General features: G+C 42.8%; 3 protein-coding genes, 2 long non-coding RNA genes and 1 other non-coding gene across 9 annotated transcripts; 3 read left to right on the top strand and 3 right to left on the bottom strand.

Annotated features, from left to right (window-relative positions):
- Positions 1–1,367: 1,367 nt before the first annotated feature.
- LOC9270180 (uncharacterized) lies at positions 1,368–7,416 on the bottom strand. 2 transcript variants are annotated; one of them, XM_015784050.3, is made up of 3 exons: positions 7,157–7,416; positions 5,641–5,737; positions 1,368–2,111 (listed from the first exon to the last, which is right to left on the bottom strand). In XM_015784050.3, the coding sequence occupies exon 3, from the start codon at positions 2,023–2,025 to the stop codon at positions 1,492–1,494; it is 534 nt and encodes a 177-aa protein (XP_015639536.1). In that variant the 5' UTR covers positions 2,026–2,111; positions 5,641–5,737; positions 7,157–7,416; the 3' UTR covers positions 1,368–1,491. The 2 variants fall into 2 exon arrangements, with proteins under 2 accessions (XP_015639536.1, XP_025881714.1); XM_026025929.2 differs by lacking the exon at positions 5,641–5,737.
- A 1,764-nt stretch (positions 7,417–9,180) lies between these two features.
- On the bottom strand, positions 9,181–9,885 carry LOC9271957 (uncharacterized). Its single transcript, XM_015784052.3, has one exon. The coding sequence runs from the start codon at positions 9,792–9,794 to the stop codon at positions 9,270–9,272; it is 525 nt and encodes a 174-aa protein (XP_015639538.1). The 5' UTR covers positions 9,795–9,885; the 3' UTR covers positions 9,181–9,269.
- A 523-nt stretch (positions 9,886–10,408) lies between these two features.
- LOC112939110 (uncharacterized) lies at positions 10,409–13,828 on the top strand. 3 transcript variants are annotated; one of them, XR_010741593.1, is made up of 3 exons: positions 13,147–13,369; positions 13,442–13,563; positions 13,658–13,828. It is a non-coding gene; the product is annotated as an uncharacterized lncRNA (long non-coding RNA). The 3 variants fall into 3 exon arrangements; XR_010741592.1 differs by lacking the exons at positions 13,147–13,369; positions 13,658–13,828 and adding an exon at positions 10,409–10,549 and having other exon boundaries at positions 13,442–13,640; XR_003242644.2 differs by lacking the exon at positions 13,658–13,828 and having other exon boundaries at positions 13,229–13,369; positions 13,442–13,640.
- On the top strand, positions 13,801–13,893 carry LOC112939145 (small nucleolar RNA Z159/U59). Its single transcript, XR_003242687.1, has one exon. It is a non-coding gene; the product is annotated as a small nucleolar RNA Z159/U59 (small nucleolar RNA).
- A 5,016-nt stretch (positions 13,894–18,909) lies between these two features.
- On the top strand, positions 18,910–19,473 carry LOC107277674 (uncharacterized). The gene is made up of 2 exons (XR_001546074.3): positions 18,910–19,144; positions 19,227–19,473. It is a non-coding gene; the product is annotated as an uncharacterized lncRNA (long non-coding RNA).
- A 1,010-nt stretch (positions 19,474–20,483) lies between these two features.
- On the bottom strand, positions 20,484–22,851 carry LOC107281101 (uncharacterized). Its single transcript, XM_015784049.3, has 2 exons — positions 22,272–22,851; positions 20,484–20,826 (listed from the first exon to the last, which is right to left on the bottom strand). Exons 1-2 carry the CDS (start codon positions 22,744–22,746, stop codon positions 20,753–20,755), a joined length of 549 nt encoding a protein of 182 aa, XP_015639535.1. The 5' UTR covers positions 22,747–22,851; the 3' UTR covers positions 20,484–20,752.
- Positions 22,852–23,879: the final 1,028 nt, after the last annotated feature.

Below are 23,879 nucleotides of genomic sequence, written 5' to 3'. Positions count from 1 at the left end.
AATTTACTGGTTCCAATATTGTTTGGACAAATTCATGACGCTTTCCCATACCATTCTACTCTTAATCTTTATAATGATTTTACTGAAAGAATGAACCAGAACACCTAAGATCCTCCAGATTTTATGCTAGTCCAGCAATCGTAGCTGATCTGCCGTGGCAACTCTGATCTGCATGATTCTTTTTAATGCTTTTGATTTTAGTGAGTTTGGTGTGTGGCTGCGTGTGTGTGCCTAATATGTGACAATTGAGCAGATCAATGAGGGCACAGTTCTGCAACAAATTGAGTTTAATGGTAACGTCGCCTCCATTTCTTCTTTTAGGTTCAGGGTAGATTAGATTGCAACTCATCACAAATTGGTTTGTTACTTCCCTGAATTTGCCCTGCTGTAGGTTCCCCTTTTCCCTTTGCTACTTCCCTGAATTACCCTGCCGTAGGTTTCACCTTTCCCTTTGTTTTTCCAGTTCATTCCTTCGTTTCCCACAGTACATGCCAATCCATTTACTGACTTCCTACTATGGCAGTAAGGTTGCCTAGTGGGAGCCCTCTCTTTTCTTAATCTTACCTTAGCTTAGAAGCATTAAGACAATTTCCGTGTATTGGTAAGGATATAAAATGTGGATTTCAGATGCATTCATAGTCTGGTTAGCATTGTTTCGTATCATGTTGTGCCTTTGCTCTTGCTGCCAGTTGAATGTTTGTGCCTTCAATGAATACAAACTATCACACTGTTGAACTTGTGATCATTCTCACTCGAGAACGGCCATTGGTCATTGGATATGCATAGTGGTTATCGGATTTGATGCTAAAAATGTTTTTGACCTTTTCTCCTCTAAGAACATGTTCAAACCAAGACAATAGGTCGGTACCTTTGCATGCGAGTTTCCTTAGCTTGCTGTTCTTATTTATCCAAGGGGTTTACGGTACTGGTTTGAAACTTGTCACAAATAAGGTTTTCCTCACCTACCCGAGCTATCTATTATTATTATTATTTTAAATCTTTATATTTTGAATTCAATTAAAGATGAGAGCTATTATCCTTTATTGTACTTCCATAATTCGTAAAATGCCAATTAGGCGCAAACTCCAATTTGTGGCCTTCCATAGGATTTGTCATGCAAATAGATATATGAATATGGTCTTCTCCACAATGTATTTGTGTTCAATACAACAATATTTGGCAGTATAGTGTATAGACCTGTAAAAAATGGAGTGTGCAGCAGAGATATCACCAATTCACTTTGTTTCTTATTCATAGCGAGCAAATGTGGTTAGGAACATATGGTTCTGTTGAGCCTAGCTTATTAGGTGGATTCATGAGAACTTCAGTAAACCGCACACTAACAGGGAAAATGAAGCATAAAGATCTTCACAAAATTTACACTCAATAGAATTGAAGTTGGCTATGAAATGTTTAGTTACTCTCACAAAAGTAACATAGAAATAAAAAAATACTCCATTTAGGAGCGTATAATGCCATGTATGGTTCTTCCTACACCATTTCCTCTCTAGGAATCTTCTGAAAGACGAGTTTGCCATCGTCGGCGACATGGCAATCCTCCTCCGATCCACGGTCACCGTCGTTGAGAACCAAGAAGTAGAGGCCACCGGCGACGACGGTGGCGGTCATGGCCCAGACGGCGACGGCCATGGCGGCCGGCATGATCCGGGCAACCCTGTAAGCAAACAAGCAGCTGAGCACAGTGGACAGCGCCCATGCCGCTCGCTGCAGACACCGGCGATCGTCGGCGGGCGACTCCGGCGTGAGGCGCTCGGCGCGGCGGAGGACGACGAAGAGCGCCGCGAGGCTGGCGTAGGCGGCGACGACGAAGGCGAGGTCCCATGGATCGTGGCGCGCCCTGCCGGCCGTCTGGACGAAGGCGCAGGCGAGGAAGGCGAGCGCGGCGAGGTGCAGGCACGCCCTGCACCACCCCTGCAGGTGGACGGCTATGGCGTGGGGTTCGCCGGCGTCCGGCGAGTCGGCGGTGGCGGCGGCACGGCGCATCTCCTCCTTGGCATTGTCCATTAATTTGATCTGCTCAGAGCTGGTAATCCTTGGCCTTGGATCGAGCACCAGCTGAGCTCCGGCTTCGTGTTGGTGAACGACGAGCTCTGGATGAATGACTCAATTAGCTGATCAGAGTTCATGATATATATATAGGCTTACTAGCTTGTATGGGATAGGATTCCAAGCACAAGCTCTGTGCTGTTTCGTTCTGTCCCAAGTTTCCATGTAAATTCAGATGCAAGTAGTACTACACCAGAGGCGAACCGCGTTCTCTCGAATTCTCCTATATAGTATTGACCGATTATGTATACCACAAGCTTATAAACAAGGACGTCTGCCGCGCTTGCTTGACCGACTTGCAAAAAAGGGAGGAAGACTTGCAAAAAAGGGAGGAAGTCAGGGCCTGACTGTTTCCTGTCCCTCCCTGCTCCCTCCGTCTAAAAAAAGACAAACCCTAGTTTCCGTATCCAACGTTTGACAGTCTGTCTTATTTGAAAAAATTATAAAAAAAAATTAAAAAGATAAGTCACGCATAAAATATTAATTATGTTTTATCATCTAACAACAATGAAAATACTAATTATAAAAATTTTTCATATAAGACGGATAATCAAAACGTTGGCACGGAAACCCACGGTTTGCCTTTTTTTGGGATGGAGGGAGTACTACGTAAATACGACATTTATGATAAAATTTGGTTAAAATTTTAAATCTATGACTATTATCTTTCTAAAGAACAATCTTATAAAATACTACCTCCATCCCAAATTAGATGTCATTTTGACTTTTTCTTGTAATATTTTGTAAAAATTAGTGTAAATATAAAAAATGATAAGTCATATTTAAAGTACTTTTTATAATAAAGCAAGTCACAAACAAAATAAATAATAATTTCATAATCTTTTGAATAAGATAAACTATCAAACATTACAAACAAAAATTCAAAACGACAAGTATTTTGAGACGGTGGGAGTATAATAATTTTGCGATATTATGATGATACTTTTTAATGGTTGTGCTTGTGAATATATATGCTAGATTTTTATCCATTGTCTTAAAAAAATGATGAATGATACTTTTCAAGATAAATCAATATATATTTTTAAACAAGAACCGGAGTTGTTATAGATACTCGAGTTTGATAGTGGATAGATTGGTATGATAAATTCATATGATTGTACATACATGTAGTGTCAATGACTTGGAATTAGGTGAGAAAATTCCTCGTTTCCCGTGCACGCACTTCCTAAATTGTTAAATGGTGTTTTTTTAAAAAAATATAGAAAAGTTACTATTCGAAAAATCATATTAATCCATTTTTAAATTTAAAATAATTAATACTCTCTAATGTCGCACCTCATTTTGCATATCTTCTCCTTCTCTTTTCTTCTCTCTCAAACACAACCTAAAAATACTACCATAAAGGCTTAAAAGCATGTTTGTATTCATGGTTGGTCGGGTTATACACAACCGTTCTTTCACCCAACGGTTTACAATTGCACGTAGTCCATGTCTTCATCAAATAAAAATTCAGAACATCTTAACAACAACCAATACATTGTCGATGGGAAATTCGGGAATTCACTCCCATCACTGCCTTCGACTAACGTCGCACCAAAACGGAAGAAAACATTGGAGAGTAATTGAGTTGTAATTTAGTCATTTATCTAGATCTTTCTACCATTATTACTATCGAACCAGGTGTAATGGAGACACTACATAAAGATACCGCACCAACAAGAAACCAATGATATAATGCCTTCAAGAAGGTGGCGACATATTGAATGCCACCATCACAGTTCTAGACATCCAGAACCAGGTTTTCAACCCCCGGAGAGTCCACCCACGACACGGTTGAGAAAGGCAGTGTGACGACATCACCTTCAAGAAAGATTGTGCGCCCACAGACATCATCCATGTCGGTATTCGAGCGGTGGCCAGCTTTCACAATCGAGTCTATAGAAGCAGATCAAAGGCTGGATTCATGTCGACCCCCGATTTTGTAAATCGGAAATCTTGTGTGTTTATCAGTACCAATCTTTGGATCAGTAGTTGGTACACACATACATAGCCGAATCACAACATATCACGAATGAATTCAGGCTAAGAGAGTTAAATGCTTACATTAGGGCCAGGCAGGCCGATAACTATCAGAGAACAACAGCGGAAGACAAAATAATACAAGGGCCCGGTTGACATGCCACAAGCAGTCAACTGGGAATGAGACCTAGAATGGAACCACACTCCGATCATCTTGTTAGGTACGCAAGCGTACTAACAAGGGTTTCTCTTCAACACTCTGCTAAAAGATATATATAGAGCAACAATGCGTACAAAAGTACTTAGCAAGCCACCACACAAAATGCAGTAATGTACAGGATAATACAAGGAGTGGCTATGGTTACTTTGCGTAAAGCTGAGTTTTCAAATATCATTTCACAAACCTAAGACCTAGCATAAACTGTTCAAGTTTTAGTTCCATTGTTCATTAAACAGCAACGGTTCTGTCCACCATCTATTGTGTTCCCAAGGATAGCTTCTCGCCACTGGTCGTCATGGTTTTCTAGGGTCTACCCCTTCTCACCTCTCGAGAAGTTATTCCACCGGTACAAAATCATCATGCAGCATCCCACCCAATCAGTTTAAGAAATTAGAGTCTAGCCAAGTGTAATACATGTCCCGGTGCTCAATAACCGCGAGCACGGCTATTCGAATAGATTTGGTTTACTCACACTGCAGTGGATGTACACTTTACCCGTACTCCGCGACTTGCCCAACACATGAGCCTGCGTCCCAACGAATGAGACTTGCCACGGCAAAGCCTTTTAATAACATCACATTGGCAGTATCCGCTTCATGAACTTAAGCCCTCATGCACTCTAGGCGTCATAAGTTTCTAGCAGTGAGAGGAGTTCTGGCGCTCCCGAAGGGGAAAACTCACGCAAGCCTAACATTGCATCCTGTAGTTGAACCCAATCCATGCTGTCCTCTTTTGGGTATCTCCTTGTAGTCTTGTAGTCTTGACAAGTCAGTCTCTGGCCATCCGTGTTGGGTATCCGCCAGCACACTGCTTGTTCGTCCACACACCTAAGTGAAACCACTATGCAGGGATACTACCTCCGCTCGGCTATCTACTCCGCTAGGTCTACACCCATTCGAGAAGTGCGGCTGTACTGGGGTCTTTCATGCTTAACTTCATGGCTCGGTCCTTAACTAACCAGGGACGGCACTAGCCTTTATCGGACACCACCCAAGTCATCCAGCTGCCCTAGTCGAAAACATTTGTTTAGTTTTAATTTTCTTTCACAAATCATCTCATCAATGTCATGGCAATGTGGCACTCATGTCTCCATATGCCATATCTCAACTACCTTCCCCAAGGTAGTTACCCAAGCATAAAACATTTGATAAATATGAGAATGCATGAATCTAAATTAGCATTACTAAGCATTTGTCATAAGTAACTAGGGACTCATACGTAATTATGGGTACAAGGGAATAATGAGATAAGCAATAATCAAAGGCATGGCATAATAACAAGTAGGATATTCATCACTGCATGCAATTTTATTTGTAAACAAAACAATTTTACAATTGGGATTAACATGCTCAAGGGATGGGGTGATGACTTGCCTGCTCAAAATAGTTTCTATTCTTGATATAATCTTGATCAACCTTCACCTTCCTGGAAGCTGGATACGTTGCCTCACGACTAACCGATATACAAATTCTATAATACGTGATAAAAACCAATATTCAAACAACAATCAAATGTGTACAAGCAAAATATAATGATGGTGTCGAATCTAGGGTTGCTCATACTATTCTGGCTTGCTAATGGATTCTAATCATGCTAAGGGCCAAGATTCTTAGTCTTTCTATTGTCATGGCGGCTTATTAGGGGCTAATCATCATAGTATAAATGAGATACACAGTGCTAATATGTGGTTAGGATTTATAACTAGTACCTGTTTACTGTATGTGATGGTTCTGTTGACTATTCACTGGAGGTTAACAGAAGTATACATATACTACTCCACATGATGACATTGTGCCAACTAACTTTTAAGTGGTCCAAATACAACTAGCTCTGTTATTATTTCTCTAAAAAGTTTATCACTGATCTAAGTGCATTCATATTTTAGTTACATAATCACAAGGCTAAACTTTATTTGAATAATTTATAAGTCATGGGTTTAATTATACAACCATTAAATAGTACTAGTATCTTCGTATACATTAATTTGAGACATCATTTAAAATTAGTTTGTGTGGTTGTTACAGTGACAAAACTTGTTAAATATAATTATTTGACATCTACTCTACTGTACAATATCAATTGTATTTATTAACACATTTTTAAGTTAACTATTATGTATCATCTTGATATTAATTATTTTATAATTATAAATATATTTTATTAAATAGTGAGTTATATACCATTGGAAAGCTTATGAATTTAGATGAAATTAGGTTCAAGTTTCACTCAAATCCGAGTTAAAATGAGCAAGTTATACTAGTTTAAAGATTCAATTTTGAATTAATCCGAGAAATTGTGAAAAGCTACTGTTCCTAATAGATTTGTTCTTAATCCGAAATCCTATCCACAACTACATCGACTCACATGTGGGACCCTAGGTTTATTCCTTTTCCACCGGATTAATTTTTTTGCTAGGGGAAATATGGGAGTAGGCCCGGCCTGTCAGTGGCTCGGAGGGAGGTTGTCTTCAACCTCCAGCCGGGCAGAGGCAGCCGCGCCATGCGCGTTGGGCGTAGCCGGGATGGCACGAGGCTGGCCAGGGAAGGCGCGGAGGAACTCTGGCGACCCTTCGGTACCGAATGCGGCGTGCGGCGGCACCTAGGCAAGTGGCACGACACGGCTGCCATGACCGAGCTCGAGGAGGTCTGGGGCTTGGGTGATTGGGATGGTCTCCGGCCAAACTGATGGGCGCAGGAGCATCTACGGTGTATGGGCGTTCAATTTCTCCAGAAAGATGGGAGGGAGAGCACCCGGGATGGCCTGTCCACGGTGAGCTCGTCGGCGGAGGAACGGCGGCCGGGGCGGCACAGCCATAGGCATTAATCGTACAAACTGGAGCCGACGCTAGCTATTAGAGGTGTAGAGGATTCTATGGGCTCGAGGTTTTACCCCGGGATGGAGAGACGGCGAAGGGCGGCGAAGCGTGGTGCGGTGCGGACGAAGCAGAGGCGGCTAGCTGTTGGTGACGCCCGAAAGTGTTCGACGCGTGGTTCCCGGTGTCCAGCGGTCCTCGGCTTCCCCAATGGCAACGGCGGCAGCACGACACCCCCTCCGCTCCCTCCAACCTCCAGCTCCGGACGGGGAGTCCCGCAATATGGTCTTTGGTAGCGGTGAGATTACGCACACAAGGTGTTCGACGAAATGTATTCGGGAAGAAAGCTAAGAGGAATGGGGATTTTTGTTGGGGGCTTAGCTTAGGGTGTAAGGAAACGGTGTGGATAAGATCGCCAGCACATGCCCAGGTGAAATAGAGCTCTAATGGCTATCGGATAAGGGCAAGGAGGTGGATGATGCGGATAAGGTTTGATCTCCTCCTCCATTAAGGTTCTGTGGCTCCATCATCGTACCTAAAGCCTAAAGTCTGTGCGTTCTAGCTCTAGCTGTGGTAGAAGGATCCGTTTTACCCAGCCGACATAAGGAGGGGCGCCTGAATATCATTGGATGTGGATAAGGCAGTGGACGTGGCCATGGCGGCTTGGGGAGAGTGGGTTTTCCGGTGTAGGGTGGTTGGCTTGGGCTAGGGGTGATGCGAGGCGAGGTGGCCGTTATCCCTCGACTCCGAGGCGACGCGAGATGGCGACAGCGCTGACGTGCGCGCCTGTGGCGGCGCAGCTTTTGCGCGGGGATTCGGCGGCTCGGTCGGGTGGTGGGACCATGCGGGCGTGGTGCGATGCAGTGCGACGCACGGTCACGCAAAATGCGTCGCACGGGTTGGGAAGGCGCGTGCGCGGCTCAGTAGCGACCGGGGGGAAGCGACGCTGGGTCAGGGAGAGTTCGGTCTGGGCTAGACCCATATCGAATGGTTGGTGGCCCATTAACAGTAACCGGGTGGAAGAGAGAGAAGGAAAAATAGGAAAAACGATAATAGGGAGGGGCTAAACTGCAAAAGTGAATGGGATTGGAATTTGAATGAAATATAGTTCTATACACTTTGGATTCAAAAATTCAAATACTTTATTTGAATATTTATTTATTTATTTCCTATTTATCCTTTTCTCTACCAAATGAATTTGCTTCCCATTAGATCATCAGAAATTATCCAATATACTTGGAGGCTTTGATAGTTCTAAAATTAATTAAAATATTCAATGTGACAATTTATGGTTTGGCAAGCAAGAACAACCATAACATCCAGCATGATGCGAAAGTTTTAAAAACTTCAAAATTTTAGTGATTTTTTATTGTCAGGAATTTTCAGGATGTTACAATTCACCTGCCATAGCCACAAAATCTAGCGTCAACCTCCACCACTGATGGAGAGACTCGTCGCTGCCACCTCCTATGACCCTTGCCAATCGGACAAGGAAGCAAGCCTAACCTAACTGCGATGCTATGCACGGTGAAGACGAAAGTCTCGTCTCGTAACTAAACGTCATCTAGCTGGAGGAGTAGCTCAGAAGACATCGGTGGGAGAGAAGTACTCCACGGGGCGGCAGAGCCAACGGCTCGGACAATGGCTCAATAGGCGTCGTCGCCACCTTTTTCCTCAAGGAGCTTCGAATCTGGCTTTTACATCTCACCATCGTCCCACTCCCACCGTCGCCTCACCTAGCCTGGTCAAAGCGCGTCAGCCTCACCATGACACTAGTAATGCATGAATTTTACAGGACTTTTTTCGAATTAATCCGGTTCCAATTACAAATTGTTGTAAAACAAGCGAAATGCACATGCTTTGCTATGAGTAAAAGAAACTATATTATGATATGTCATAGATAAAATATTTTTTTAATCTAGTATGTTAGTATTACTTGGTTGCTTATTTTAATAAGGTAGTCACTTTTTTAGATAATGGATATGGTAGTCAATTGTTTATAACAAATACTGGACAATTCATAATATTAGAAAATATCATGGCCTAATTTATAAAAACCGTAAAAAAGAGAGATTCCACCATTCCGAGAGAAGACGTAGTATATGTGAATGGGGAATTCACTTATTATTGCTATCAAATTTATATTGATTACAAGATTAAACATTAAGCTCCTCTTCTCCACATTGTTCGTTATACCATCTGGTCGAGCTTGGGCGACGACTGCTTGTGTTTGCAGGTATCCATTTCGGAGTAGGAGGAAATGGTCACAGGCCTGTAGACGAACAGTAGGTAGAAACCGGCGACCGCCACCGTCGACGTCATGCCCCAGACGGCGGCCCTCATCGCCGGCGCCGGCATGACCGCCGCCACGCGCCACGCGAAGGCGACGCTCAGCGCCGTCGACAGCGCCCACACGGCCATCTTGAGCCGCCGCCTCACGGCCGCACCGTCGTCGCCGCTGTCCCCCTTCTGTATTTCTTCCAGCGGAGGCGGCAGGCGCTCGTACATCGAGAGGCACAGGAAGAGGAGGCCCAGGTCGGCGTAGGCGAAGAGCACGAAGGCGAGGTCCCATGGCTCCCGGCGAGCCCGGTACGCCGCCTGCGCCGTGACCGCCGTCGCCACGAGCATCGTGATTGCCTGAATGACCCGGCCGCCGCCGCCGCCATAGCATTTCTGCTCCTCTGCTTTGAGACTGACCGGATTGTTAGTGGCCATGAAACCTTGTAAGCAATCGATCGAGCGAGCGAGCAAGAAGATGTGAAGTGGCCAGTGACCGATCGAGCTAGCTAGCAAGTGTCTAGCCTGTGCATACTGCAGTACACCAGTGGAGTATTTATTAACAGGTTGAGGAACGCAGAAAGAAAATTCTCATTTTCTGTAGTATACTAGCACTGAAAATTACACCACGCGGCGGAGACGTTGACGTGCGCGCGGACGGGCAGGACTTTTACGCGTTACGAATATTCATCACGATAAACAAATAATGGGAATTGCTACACAGCTGCCGGCTGAAAATTTTTGTTTTATCAGCTCAATTAGGGAGCGTTGGATTGTTTCCAAGATTGGTGCTAGTGGTTTTGGGCCCGGACAAACAACTACTCCGTCTTCTTCTGTACCACACGGTCACAGTGCGTGTGCTCCCCAGAGCGGAGAGAGAGAGAGAGAGAGAGAGAGAGAGAGAGGGAGGAGGGGAATGGATGCGCCTAGTGTTCATGGCGACGAGCAGCAATCGGCGGCGACGCGCTGCGTGGCCGCGACGCCGTCGACGTATTCTCCGGCGGAAGGTGCCCCTGACCTTGCCCTCTCCGGCAGAACAGCACTGCAGCCAGGGAGTTGCGATCTGTTTTGTCAGGGAGGCAAGGATAGCTCTTCCAGGGTGGTCGGATAGGTAGTCTCGGCAGTTCTGACGGCTTCTACGGAGGCCTTTGTGAGGGGCGGCGAAGCAGCCCCTAGACTTCTTATTCCGGCTGGTGAGTGGCCAAGATTTGTCTATTGGATCTCAGCTAGTCCACACAGTGAGCTGATGTTGTTGTTCTGATTTTGTTGCACATATGTTTACACGTGATTCGGTGGTGGAATATGTACATGTGTTTCTTTAGCCTGTTTGTTCCCATCTAGGCATGCTATAATATATTATCAAGAGTAAATTACACCCACGGTACAACTACTTGCTAGGTGGGTGCGATATAGTGCAAGAACTTGAGAATTGAACGTTCGAGTGTAACAACTTGACAAGTGGGTGCGTTCTAGTACAAGTACTTGACAATTTAGAATTTTGGTGAATCAATTTGGCTAAGCATATGCTAGGTGAGTTTTTTCACGTTGTCAATATGCCAATACACAGTAATCCTACAGATATACCTTATAATATTGAATTTAATCTTAAGAATTATATTGCACATACAATTTACATCCAATTACCTTTAAGATTTTTTTTGTTTTCTTCACTTTCTCAAATATCAACCGAAATATAATAATTTCTACATCAAGTTTAATTGACTTTCAGTCTTTGGTTATTAGGATATAAATATAAATATGTTTATACATATCCACACTAGTATATTATAAAAATAAGTACTTAAAAATTTGAATTTATATAAAAAATGCTCCAAATAATTAAGTTGTCAAATAACTGCTTATTTATTGTATCAAAATCGTGCATACCTTATAAGTTGCTACATTTATACGATCACTTATAAAGTTCTTATACTAAATTGCACCTTCCTGCCAAGTTGTTGTCCTAGAACACTCAATTTGCAAGTTATTGCACCAAATTGCACCCACTTGTCAAGTTGTTGCACCATGGGTGCAATTTACTCTATTATCAACTATAGAGATTTAAGTTTCTTTTTTTTTTGAAAAGCAGTGTTTATGTGATTAGTTAACATGAGAAAGGATCTGTTAGAAACTAGAAGAAAAGAAACTAGAAGAAAAGAAGTATGACAGAAGAATGAATTATAGGAGCTCGAGAAAACATAGCAACAGTCCCGAACCACATTTTCATTGATCTCATAGTTGGTTGTTCATGGGTTAAATTCTTTATCCATCGATCTACGATTGCATATTGCTCAGCTTTGTGGATATCATTGTTCCTGTAGATGTTTTATGTACTATGCGTATGATACATTTTGGCGCTCAAATTTTGTAGTAAGACTGAATTTGAACATTTTCATGTTGGGGCATAGGGTCAGGGCGAAGGTTTTGCATTATAATGATGCATATTTGTTTGCTGTGTTAGCTGTCATTAAAAAAAGTGAAGAGCATTGTGGAGTCATTTCATATATAACTGAAAATTGAAAGCTTAGGTGCTAAGAATGGTGGCAGACGTATTATCATTTTGCTTGCTGGTACCTAGTTTTGACGCTTGACGACAAGCTTACAAATTCTGTGCCTTTTTTAATTTTAGCTTTTATGCAGTTGGTGATAGCTTGCAGTAGGTGATTTTTGAACTTCTCAAAATAAGTGTTTTTGTCATATTTGTATTTTGTTTTTGTCACTTTTTTGAACTTATAAACTAAATGGTTTTTTGTCATATTTGTATTTTTTTTGTTTTTATCAAAAAAACATATTTTGTCAAGTTCTGGTATGCAACGTACTGGTTTTATTTTTGTGTGTACAATGAAGGTGCTGCTATAAACTTGGTGCTGATCCATCTTCTGTTAGTTCATTTAGTGGTCACCTCTGAATGCATAGTTTAGTGTCTATGAAAGAAAGGAAGTTTTGGATATGAGACCGCTTTTAAAATTTTAGTTTTCTGAAACCATAGAGGGGTGATATCCAAATTTGAATATATCCATTATACATGTAGGATTAGTCAAGTTTTTTGAGTTGCAAGGTTATTTTTGCTAATGAAATCACGTCTTCCTTTTTGTTTTTGTTTTTGTGTTTCTTTTTGTCTTTGTTATATTTTTATAATTTTGGTACATATTAATCATTTTATCGCTTATTTAGGTCATAGCCTAACCACTTAAAATCGTTCTTAATGCCGCTATTTTCTTGCCATAAAAATCTCTCAATTATAACGTCCATGTTTTTGTCAGAAACAGTCTTATATCGAATAATACTTATAAGATGCATATTTATCAGATTTTAAATTTATTTCTGTCTTTGTCTTTGTCAGATTTTAAATTTTTTTTTGTCAATTTTTATATTCTTTTTCTACATATTAATCAAGCCGATGCGCTATATTTGTCTTTATCTTTGTAAATTTTTATATTTTTTCTACATATTAATCAAGCTGATGCACTGTATTCATCGTACCAACAATGGTCGAGTCGTCTCAAAAAAGATTGATCTGGAACTTGTTTCATTTGTGAGCAAGTGATTAATTTTCAAAATCACTTGTTTCATTGGAGCAAGAACATATACCCCGGCCTATCGCAAGAAATGCTGGCCAAGATCAGTGCTGCTTTTAGTTATTTTGACAAATCAAGCCTCTGAATGACCTCATCATGTGCCAAATTTTCTCTTCTTTTTTACTGAAAGAAAATTAGTAGAAAACACTAGTACAGAATTAGGTAGCCTACAATCCTCTTTCTACCAATAAATACCTTGTTTTTTTTAGTCAGTGCACGAATGCAACATTGATTATGCACACAAAAGGTTGCAAGTTTACAACTGGAGAGCCTCAGTGATCATGTGGCAGGCAGTCTGAACAACTAGCATCAATTCAGTTGTCAGTTTCTCCAAGACAGCTTCAGATTAATGTCCCTGTTGTAATGTGTCTTTGTTCCTTTTGTTTTCTGAAGACTAAATTGGATTTCCGTATACAGTTACCCCTGTAACCATATGTAAGTTTTGCACGCCCTGTATTTCACTACCTGGTCTGCAATTCCATCAAGTATTAAAAGGGTTTTTTTTAGGGAATGCAAATCCATCAAGAAATTTGTCATGGTGAAGCTTCAGATTGAATATCAGGATTGAGAAGATTTTCAGGATTTTGATCTCTCACAAAATGTATCCCCAGAGCTGGTCTCCTGCCTAGGTAGCCGTCGTTATCCATTTCGTCGCACCATTACAAAAAATAATAATAAAGGTACCCTTTGGATGAGTTTCTGATTATTGCTACTTTGTACTAGTTGAAGAAACTCTTGGCTGTCTGAGCTTCCAAATCTCACAAATCGAACTGACTGATTCTTTTTAGATTAAGTTGATGTTTATCTCTCGATTAGACATTTTCATTAACAATTATGGAATATTGATATGCTCCTCATTGTATGATGACTCAATGATGATGCATTTTTATATTTTTGTTCTTCTGAAGTTACAAACTTGCAATGTGGAAGAACAATTTGGGGACCAGAACTGATGGGGTTCATCGATCTCTTATGTGACTCTTTACTTCAAATCTCAGTTATTTTTGTTGTGTTTGTACGATCCATAAATGAATATTCAAGTTTAGGACATTTCTGTCGTCTTTGCGAATTGCGACGACTAATTGAATATTTTGGATAGATTGGATGTGTATTTTAAGCACATTTGGTTATTGGGTATTTTTAACAGACAAAACACAAATGGGCTAGAAGCCCATATTCACATTGCAAGTTTGTAACTTCAGAAGTCGAGGTAGTTGACGGGGCGGAATATGACGGGGCGGCCCCTGGAGCAGCGAGAGGTCGAGGTAGTTGCCACCGCCTCCCTCACGAATCACAAGCTTGCTGTCCCCGGGCAGGAGATGCAGACCTCGCCGGAGCCACATGCGCGAGGAGGAGTCATCCCTGTGGAGCATCGCGTCGCTTGGTCAAGGACGAGGAGGAGCTCGAGCTCGCCGACAACAACCGGCGTGCATTGATCTTCGTTTCCGCCGCGATGGCGGCGCCACGGCCCCTACCCCTGTACTCACACCTCTGTCTTCTCCGAGCTCATCCCCACCCCTTCATCTCCCTATCTTCTCTGATCTTGGCCGAGGGGGCGGGCTCTGTCATCCTCTTCAGCGGTGAGGGTGTATAGAGGGAAGGATGAGAGGGGAACACATTGACGGATGGACACAGAAGTCGAGGACGGTGCAGATGGATGCAGAGATCAAGATCAGCGTGACTGGTGTCCGCGGCCTAGCTCCACCATCGTCGGTCGCCTTGCTTCTCCTCTGCAAGCTTTGCCTCTGGCGAGCCCACTCACAACTTTGCCTCCATGAACTCCCAAGCTCGGTGGCTTGAGAGAGAGGGGAAGGAGGTAGCAGAAGGAAGAAAAGTGTTCGGTGAGGATTCCAACAGTAGCAAGCTGGTGACCATCGAGGGGAGCTCTGTGGTGGCGCTCCATAGTAAGGATTCCGACAACGGCGACCCTCGGGGTGTAGTTCGGCAACGGCACTCAACAACACAGGGAGGACTCGGTGGCGCCGTGGTGGTGCTCCTCTGCATCGCCGTCGTGAGATGGGAGACGAAAGATCGAGAGGGGAGGGAGAAAGAGGAGAAGACTTTGACAAGTAGATTGGGCCCACAGTTTTTAAGATACTTTTTCACTAATCCGCGGTATGTCATGTCATTTGCCACATAGGCTAAAACCAGCTGATCTTAAACGAGGTGGGGGGGGGGGTGAATTGAACGGTTTGATAGTTGAGGGTGTTGAATACCCGATTCTATAGTTTGCGGTGTATTTTAGACAAAAGTAAGAGTTCGGGGTGTGTAAAATGGACTTATCCCTTACACATATAGGGTTAAAAATGATTTGACTTTTTTTTGAAAAATATGACGCTATAAATATAGGTAGTCTCAAATGGAATTGCTTAAAAAAAGCTATCTATGGCAAGTTTTTTCCTTGAAAACTCTATAATTGTATTGTAATTATACTAAAACTATATTATAACTATAAAATAATTGAAGTGTACTTAGACGTATATAACTTATGTACAAGTTATATAGAAATTATACCAAAAATTTGACAATTTGGTCCTTTTTGAAAACTATTTGTAAATTTGGTCCCTGGCAAAAACTATCACCAGATCTGGACCCCGACTTCAACCTCAGCACCGACCGCATCGGCGCTGAGTACGTGACGGCCGTTTCCTTCGGTGTACGGCCATCTGCTGACGTTTGGCGCGGGGGGGGGGGGGGGATGCTGAGCCGACAACAACCGGCGACAACAAATCGGCGCTGAGATTGCCACCCGAGGGATGCTGAGCCGCATCTCAGCGCCAAAGAACCGGCGCTGAGGTCGGCCATCTCAGCGCCAGCCGATTTGGCGCTGAGATTGCCACCCGAGGGATGCTGAGTCGCTAGGTGGGCTGCATCTCAGCGCCAAATGGATTGGCGCTGATGTTGTGCACCTCAGCGCCAATTGTTCTGGCGCTGACCTATACAATCTCAGTGCCAGAACAATTGGCGTTGGGAGCCGAACATATGCCTCATCCCAATCTCCCCATATGTTCTTCATGGCCACCTGCTTTGCACACCAAGCTTTACTGTACGAAGGACGATAGTGCCATATGGCCTCCACAGCCTCAACTATAGCAGCAGGAATCAATGTCGGCTCAGCTCGGAAAAATGGTTGCAACCTATTACAGATGAACTTAGAAGTTAGTTGCAAGTGCTTGCCCGAAGCCTCAGCACTACAACATGTGTGCTCTTTGCCTACACCGGTAACTCTCCACCTCCCATCCTTAGTCTTCCTTGCACGAACCTGCCATTCGCATGATTCTTCGATGCAGGCCACCGTATACTTTTTAGAAGCGTTGGAGTGCTTCACATGGAATGGACGATGCACACTGATCAAGTAACTCTGCAGCCATATCTGTAATAGCTCAAGAGATTTAAATTCCAAACCCTTCTTTGGCTCCTCATCCATTGCATCGATGATGCCATTGTATGTTACTCCTCCATCAACAACTGCTAGCTCAGAATTGCTAACATCCTCGAACCAAACAACCTCTGGATTGCATCCAACTAATTTCTCAAACACCTCCCTTTCTTCCTGAGACATCTTGGCTACTGGACGATCGTCATCTGAGTCTACGGCATACTCAACCTCATATCCCTCCTCCTCATGTGTGTCATCATACTCCTCTGAATGTTGGTGCAACAAATCAATACTCAATCCATTCATCAACAAAGTCTCCTCACACTCCCTCCGAGTATATATTTTGTCTCGAAAACAGAACCGCACCAAGGATGCTAATTGAGCATCCGTTGTATGCTCTTCTCCACCTCCCCCCATTGATCCATCTGCCACTTCATTATCATCATCAACATGATTTCCAACTATCGGAACTGCCTGACTCCTTGCCTCATTCACCTCTGTTGCTTCCTCCTTCTGCAATTCCACATTTACCTCCACCCCTTCTGATTCAAGCCTGCTTGCCTTATTAGCCTCAACTGCTTCCTCCTTCTGCAACTCCACATTTATCTCCACCCTTTCAGATTCCTGACTCCTTCCCTCATTCGCATCAACTGCTTCCTTCTTTTGCATATTAACATCAACCCCCATCCCTTGAGATTCTATGACTTCCTCAACTGTCAAAGACTTAACCGACTGACTTTTCATAGCTCCTTCATCATCAAATGCTTCATAGTTTGGTTCATCATAAAACAGTGTGCGATCGAGGTCAAAAGAATCATCTCTGCAGTTAGTACGATCAAGCTTCGAAGCAACCACCTCAAGCGACTTGAATTGGGAGCCCAACACTATATCCACATATGTGTTCCACTCCAACTCCCCATTCAAATCTAGCATGTACTTGTGTGAAATGGGTCCTGCTCCAACATCATATCTACCTTGTATAGCTATAGACTGATTGCTCCACCCCAGCACATCCTTTGTACGACAAACTAACTCCTCAAAACTAGGTTTTCCACCAAATATAAGTTGCTTAACACTCATCCCCTCGAAGTTGCTACCACTGTTACTTTGCTCTACCACCGAACCACCATAGTGCAATCGTACTAATCTATCCATCTACAACATTAACCGACATATTAGCATATTGCATTTTTTAAAAACTTGAATTTGCAATAAAAAAAATCTAACCTACAACTATGTCCCCCAACGAAATTGTCCATAAATATCTAAACATACACAATCTTCCATTTGTAACGATCCATCCTAAATTTGAACTCTCGCATTGTGATGAAAATTAAAAAAAAAGAAGTGTTCTTCACTAATTTGGGGGAAAAATTAGGGTTCTTCCCTAAGTGCCAAAAATCTCCACTAAAGATTAGGGTTCTATGAGCATCTAACCATTGCATCACCAACAACAACTACAACCACAGAGTAGAGAACCAACTAATTAGGGAAAATAACCCCAAATCACGATTCTAGGGTTCATCCATCAAATGAGCAAATCCAAGCAAAAAAATTGCGAAATGACGAGAGGATTCGGAGGAGAATACCTTGCCACTATGTCCTCCAACAATTTCCCCTCCAAAATGTGACGATTTAGTGGAGATTTTTTCGATTTTTTGGAGGGGAGGAAAGAGATGGTTCGGTGCCGCCGCGCCTCAGCCGAGAGCCACTGAGGAGGAAGAAAGAAGGGCCGGGCTGCTGGGCGCGGCTCGGCCAAGGGATGTAGGACCTCAACGCCAGACCCGATGGCGCTGAGGTCCCGAAACACAGCGCCAAGGCGGTCGGCGCTGACATTGCGCCGTTCCGTCCATCCTCGTCTTAGGGCCGTCACGTACTCAACGCCGATGCGGTCGGCACTAAGGTGTTCAACCTCAGCGCCATCGACCCTGGCGCTGAGGTCGGGGTCCAGATCTGGTGATAGTTTTTGTCAGGGACCAAATTTGCAAATAGTTTTCAAAAATGGCCAAATTGTCAAATTTGTGTTTTCGGATGCTTGTATACTACCACCGTTCTAAATTAGTGGTCGCTTTAACTTTTTTATTCTAACATTTGACCATTCGTTTTATTTAAAAAATTAGTACAAATATAAAAAGATCAATCATACTTAAAATATTTTTTTTTGATAATAAAGTAAATCACAAACAAAATAAATAACAATTTCATATTTTTTTAATAAGATGAATGATAAAAAGTTACAAATAAAAACTGAAAGCGTATTTTTCTTAAAAGGCGGATGGAGTACTTTGAAAGTTTTTTTAAAAAATAATTTCTAGATTGCGACAGCTTTTTTTATAAAAAACAATTTTTAGTACTTTGGCATACGTGGAAAACCATCGTTGAAGTTTGAACCCTTAGCACAGAGTTATAAAAAAAAAGAGAGAGAAGAAGAAGAAGAAGGACACAAACTGCTATCAGCACAGTCTGAGTCTCGTTAGTACTATACTGCCACTTGTGCATTCACAGAAGAAACCGCGTTTTGATGGAAATGCTCCAGGAAGTTTCGCGCTGCGCGCAGCGCGCTTATTAAGGATGTGTTTGGCTGCTGGATGGGATTGGGCTATCCGAGCTTCCAAACACGTCCTAAGGCTCGTGACCGTCGTCCAGCTTCGCCACAGTCACACTGGGGCTCCTTCCAGCTTCGCCGTATGGAACGCGCCAGCTGCGATGCGAGCGCCCCACTCTGGCACGGCCAGAGAACGAAGAAGCGCGACGACTGCTAGAGTAGCTAGTCGCCGCCGGCGACCGGCGTTGCTCCAAAGATGAGAAATTAACCGCCGGTAAGATAATAGGTAAGCAAGCCCATCCACACTTTTGTCTCTCGATCGGCAACTGCTAGCTCCACCCAAGATTTCTCCTCCGTCGATCTGACAGGTGCCGGTGTTTCGATCACGAGCGGTGGCCGGCGATCGGCGGTGTCCTCCACGTATGTACGGTGTGGACGTCGACGTACGGCGAGAGCCGGTGCGGTTCGATCGTCTCCCTCCCATGTCTCTCACTGAGGAGATGGAAGCCATATTATTCCAAAAAAAACAAAACATGGAAGCCATAGCTGAACTGCGATATTACTACTATTACAAACGATTTGTTTTTTTTTTTGTTCACTTTCATTTGTTCTTTCTTTCTTTGATTCTTTTTTTTTTCGTCTTTCTCTACGATCTGTTCAACGGACCAAGCGATTCGTTCATTCGATGTAGCATTATCCGACTTGGTGGCAGCGACCTTTTTTTTTTAAAAAAAAAGTTTTTCTCACCGCTGTAGTAATAATCAAAGTGACAATTATATGTACAAGCATTTTTTAGCTAGAAAAAATCAAATCATCTCTAAAAATACAATTATATGTACAAGCATTTTTTAACGAATTTCATAAGTTATGTACTTCGAATTTGCATGTATGTAGGGATATATTCTCACAACCAAAGAAAAATGTAACCTAATCGAATATCTCTGAAACCAACCAAACATTATTTATTCGTACCAGCATCACATACTGATCAAGAAATTAATATGGCAAACCAAATAACCCATCCATCAACCACGCTCATCAAATAGACAAAATCGGGGAGTCAGAATTCATCAAAGAGTAGAGCAGCTTATATAATAAGTTGTTTTTTTTCTTAAAATTATATGGTGATTTAAGATAATTTAACTATAACTTTAGAGACAAGTCTAAAACTCAAGCCTAACTATCATAGAACTGCCTCCGTCCCTCCCTGACTATGCTAGAACAATACGGGGTACCACCATATGACCCAGTTCCTTTTTAGATTATCATCGGATTATTTGTTCAATATTTTTTAAAGTACGTTTTCTCGAAATACTTTCGCCTAATTGTATTTTTAATAACCACTTAAATCGACGGAATTGCTAGATTACTATCGACGGTTTTGTAGGGGGAACTTTTGATTTTTGGACCGTTAGATATACGCTAAGATTCATGCTAGCAAGTATGAGGAAAAATAAATTGGCAAGTGCAGCTGATGTGATTCAACCTCACCGCCCTTGAGTTTGTTGACGATCTATGCTACCATCAAACCTACAAATTTTTAATAGTTTTATTTCAGCTACATATAAATTACATACGAGTTACAGTGTACATGCACTCCATTACACTATAGTTATATCAGAAAGTTTTATAAAAAAAAACTTGTGATAGTTTTTATTTTTTTTAATAATGAAATAGATATATCCCGGCCTTTGCTCAACAGAGCTACATCCAATTATTACAATCTAGCCCTCAATAAAACGTGTAGTTCAAATAAAATTAAACACACCCAAGCATAAAAAATTGACCAAACTAAGATAATGAGAACACAATTATTCAAGTCTATTTGTGAATCTTCATCCATAATTTGCAAAAAGTTGCATAAACGTCATCTTAAGCTTGTGACATGCAACCTTCAGAAGCTCTCCATCATCATCACACCTTTATAGTTGTGCCCAAGACCGGAGCCAATATGTTGTCCTAAAAATCCTGCATATATGAGATAGATGATGATTTGTCAAAAACCATATCATTCTTATTCAACCACAAAGCCCAGCATATAGCAGATGCTCTACAAGAATTAGTTTTGCACTTCTTCTTATATACCCCAAAAGCCAACTGTACTCTCCAAGCAATTTTTGCAAAATTACAATCCATAAAAAGATGTTGTATAGTCTTATTTTTCATGCAGAAACAACATCTTAAGCTTTCGTTCCAATTTCATCTTGCCAAATTGTCTTTGGTTAACATAACCCCTTTAAGCAAGTACCACATAATGATCTTAATCTTAAGCGTCATCTTAAGCTTACAAATAATCTTATTTCTCTCAATATAGCCATTATTAATTAGGGCTAAATACATTGACCTTACGACCATTCTTATGGTAATTCCATCTAAAACAATAAGGAGAATGATTCAACGGAATATGTACAGTAGAAGCGCACATCTCATGCCAATAGATAAGATTCGGACCCACTAAAGCTCTTCTAAAATAAACATTAAGCGAAACAGATCCCATGACATTAGCAATAAAAGAACTTTTCCTTCGGACCATAGAATATAAATATAGAAATTTATCTTTAAAAGCTAGGTTTCCTAGCCACTTATCCTCCCAAAATCTCGTTTGTTCCCCATTATTAACAATCAAAAACCCATATTTAGGAAAATACTTTTAACTTTCATGAGACCGGACCAAAAATGGTAATCACCTTGTTTTTTATCCACTTGGGTTATAGACTGATTGTAAAGATATTTTCTCTTTAATAAATTCTGCCAAACACATTCCTCATTTATCAACTTAAATAATGGACAATGATTTTCTACACCTAGGTGACATGGCACCTATCATTTGCATACGACTCAAATAGTTATAGAAAAAATTGAAAAAATTTAGTAACATCGTTTGTGATTATACAAGTCTATACACAAACATGCAGGACTAAATTTGATCTACAACTAGAGAAACAAAAATAATAAAATCAGACAGTCAATAGTACCCGTACAGTGCAGATAAAATTTGTTATTTTTGTTTCTTCATATATCGATCAAATTTAGACTTGCATGTTTGCATAGTGCCTTATCTTATCATGGACTATCTTATTAAATTTTATGAATTTTTTATATAACTATTTAAATTACATGCATATTCCTAGGTGCCATGGCATCTAGGTGTAGAAAATACTTTCTGCTTAAATAACTATTTGTTCAAAAGACACTTATTTTGTATTTCTAAATTATGAACCCCTGAACCACCATGATATTTGGGTTGATAAATTATATCATCCCCTTACCAAAAGAAATGTAATATATAAACTTTTAAAGAGCTCTATCTCGAAAAAGATATCATAGATTAAATCAAATAGGAGGATACACATACGGTTCGTCCTAGACCACTTGGTGTGCAGTAAGTTTGTGAAAGGAGGATTAATACTCACGGTCGCAATCCCCTGATCCACGGCCATCGTTGAGAACCAGGAAGTAGACCCCACCGACGACGACGGAGGCCGTCATGGCCCAGACGAACACGGCCATGGCGGCTGGCATGGTCTGCTCTACGCGGTACGCAAACGCGCAGCTGAGGGCAGTCAACAGCTCCCAGGCTTGTCGCAGCAGCCGCCTGCGCTCCTTCGCCGGCGACATCGGCGTGAGCTGCTTGACGCGGCGGAGGACGACGAAGAGCGCGGCGAGGTTGGCGTAGGCGGCGACGACGAACGCGAGGTCCCACGGGTCAGACAGCGCTGGGCGCGTCGTCTGGACGAAGGCGCAGGCGAGGAAGGTGAGCGCGGCGAGGTGCAGGCACGCCCTGCACCACCCCTGCAGGTGGACGGCTATGGAGTCGGCTTCGCCGGCGTCCGGCGAGCCGGCGGTGGTGGCGGCACGGCGGCGCATCTCCTCCTTGGCACTGTCCATTAATTTGATCTACTCAGTGAGCTGGTAATTAATATTCCTTGGCCTTGGATCGAGCACCAGCTGAGCTCCGGCTTCGTGTTGGTGAACGGTTTGCTCTGGATGAATGACTCGATTAGCTGATCAGAGTTTATATATATACGCTCTGTTTGGGAGGTGCAGCTTTTCCCAAAAACTGCTTCTGCTAGAAGCTGTCTCAAATAGTCTACAGCTTCTGAGAATATGTAGTTATAGATTCTAAAAAATGAGCTAAGAAGCCAGAAACTGAAGAAGCTGGGTTTCAGAGCTTTTCCAGATTCTTAGAAGCTGTCTACTAAACAGCTGCTTCTCAGAATTTAAACCTCCCCAAACATGCTCATAGGCTTACTAGCTTGTATGGATAGGATGCCAAGCACAAGCTCTGTATTGTTTCGTTCTGTCAAGTTTCCATGTACTAGGGCATCCACAATGTAGACTAAAACTAGTTCATAAGCAATAAAATATTCCATTCAGCCACCTAACCACATGTGGAACTAGTCCATAGCAAGAAAATAGCAAAAGTCACCCATAAACATATGGGCTGCCCCTATATATAGTTGGCCATAAGGCCCGAGGCCCGAAGGCCCGGCCCACGGCACGCCTTTTTGGCCCGGCCCAAGCACGGCACGGCCCGACTTGGGTCGGGCCCGTGCTGGCCCGGCCCGACCGTCGGGCCGTGCCTGGGCCTCCCCACCGGCACGCTGGGCTGGCCCGGCACGGTCGGGCCGGCCCGGCACGATGGGCCGGCAGGCCAGGCCCGGTACATAAAGTATGGGGACTAAAAATAGACATATAAATGTAACTGTCTAAAGAATAGGGACCTTAAATAGACTTATTTTAGCTATTTATATACCCCAGCCCAAAGAAGAGGGAGGTAAAATAGACTTTTTGTAGCTGTACATATGTCACAGCCCAATAGGAGGGAGGAAATTTAGACTTATTCTGAGGAAAAGCACGACGGCCCATCGTGCCTTCGGGCCGGCCCGGCACGGCCCGAGGCGTGTTGGGCCGTGCCTGGGCCGTGAGTGCGGCACGTGGGCTGGCACGGCACGGCCCGGTGCGTCGGTCGGGCCGTGCCGGCCCGACAAGCCTCGGCCCAGGCACGGCCGGGCCTGGGC

The sequence above is a fragment of the Oryza sativa genome, chromosome 5 (assembly GCF_034140825.1).
Source record: "Oryza sativa Japonica Group chromosome 5, ASM3414082v1".
In the NCBI taxonomy this organism is placed as follows: domain Eukaryota; kingdom Viridiplantae; phylum Streptophyta; class Magnoliopsida; order Poales; family Poaceae; genus Oryza; species Oryza sativa.
This window is presented reverse-complemented; position numbering and strand designations above follow the sequence as displayed.

What these genes read in the sequence shown, in the direction of transcription:
- LOC9270180 (XM_015784050.3), bottom strand. Translation starts at nt 2,025, where the DNA reads ATGGACAATGCCAAGGAGGAGATGCGCCGTGCCGCCGCCACCGCCGAC.
- LOC9271957 (XM_015784052.3), bottom strand. Translation starts at nt 9,794, where the DNA reads ATGGCCACTAACAATCCGGTCAGTCTCAAAGCAGAGGAGCAGAAATGC.
- LOC107281101 (XM_015784049.3), bottom strand. Translation starts at nt 22,746, where the DNA reads ATGGACAGTGCCAAGGAGGAGATGCGCCGCCGTGCCGCCACCACCGCC. An exon ending in TGGATCAGGGGATTGCGACC is followed by an intron (nt 20,827 to 22,271) that starts GTGAGTATTAAT and finishes TCATATATGCAG; the next exon opens with GATTTTTAGGACAACATATT.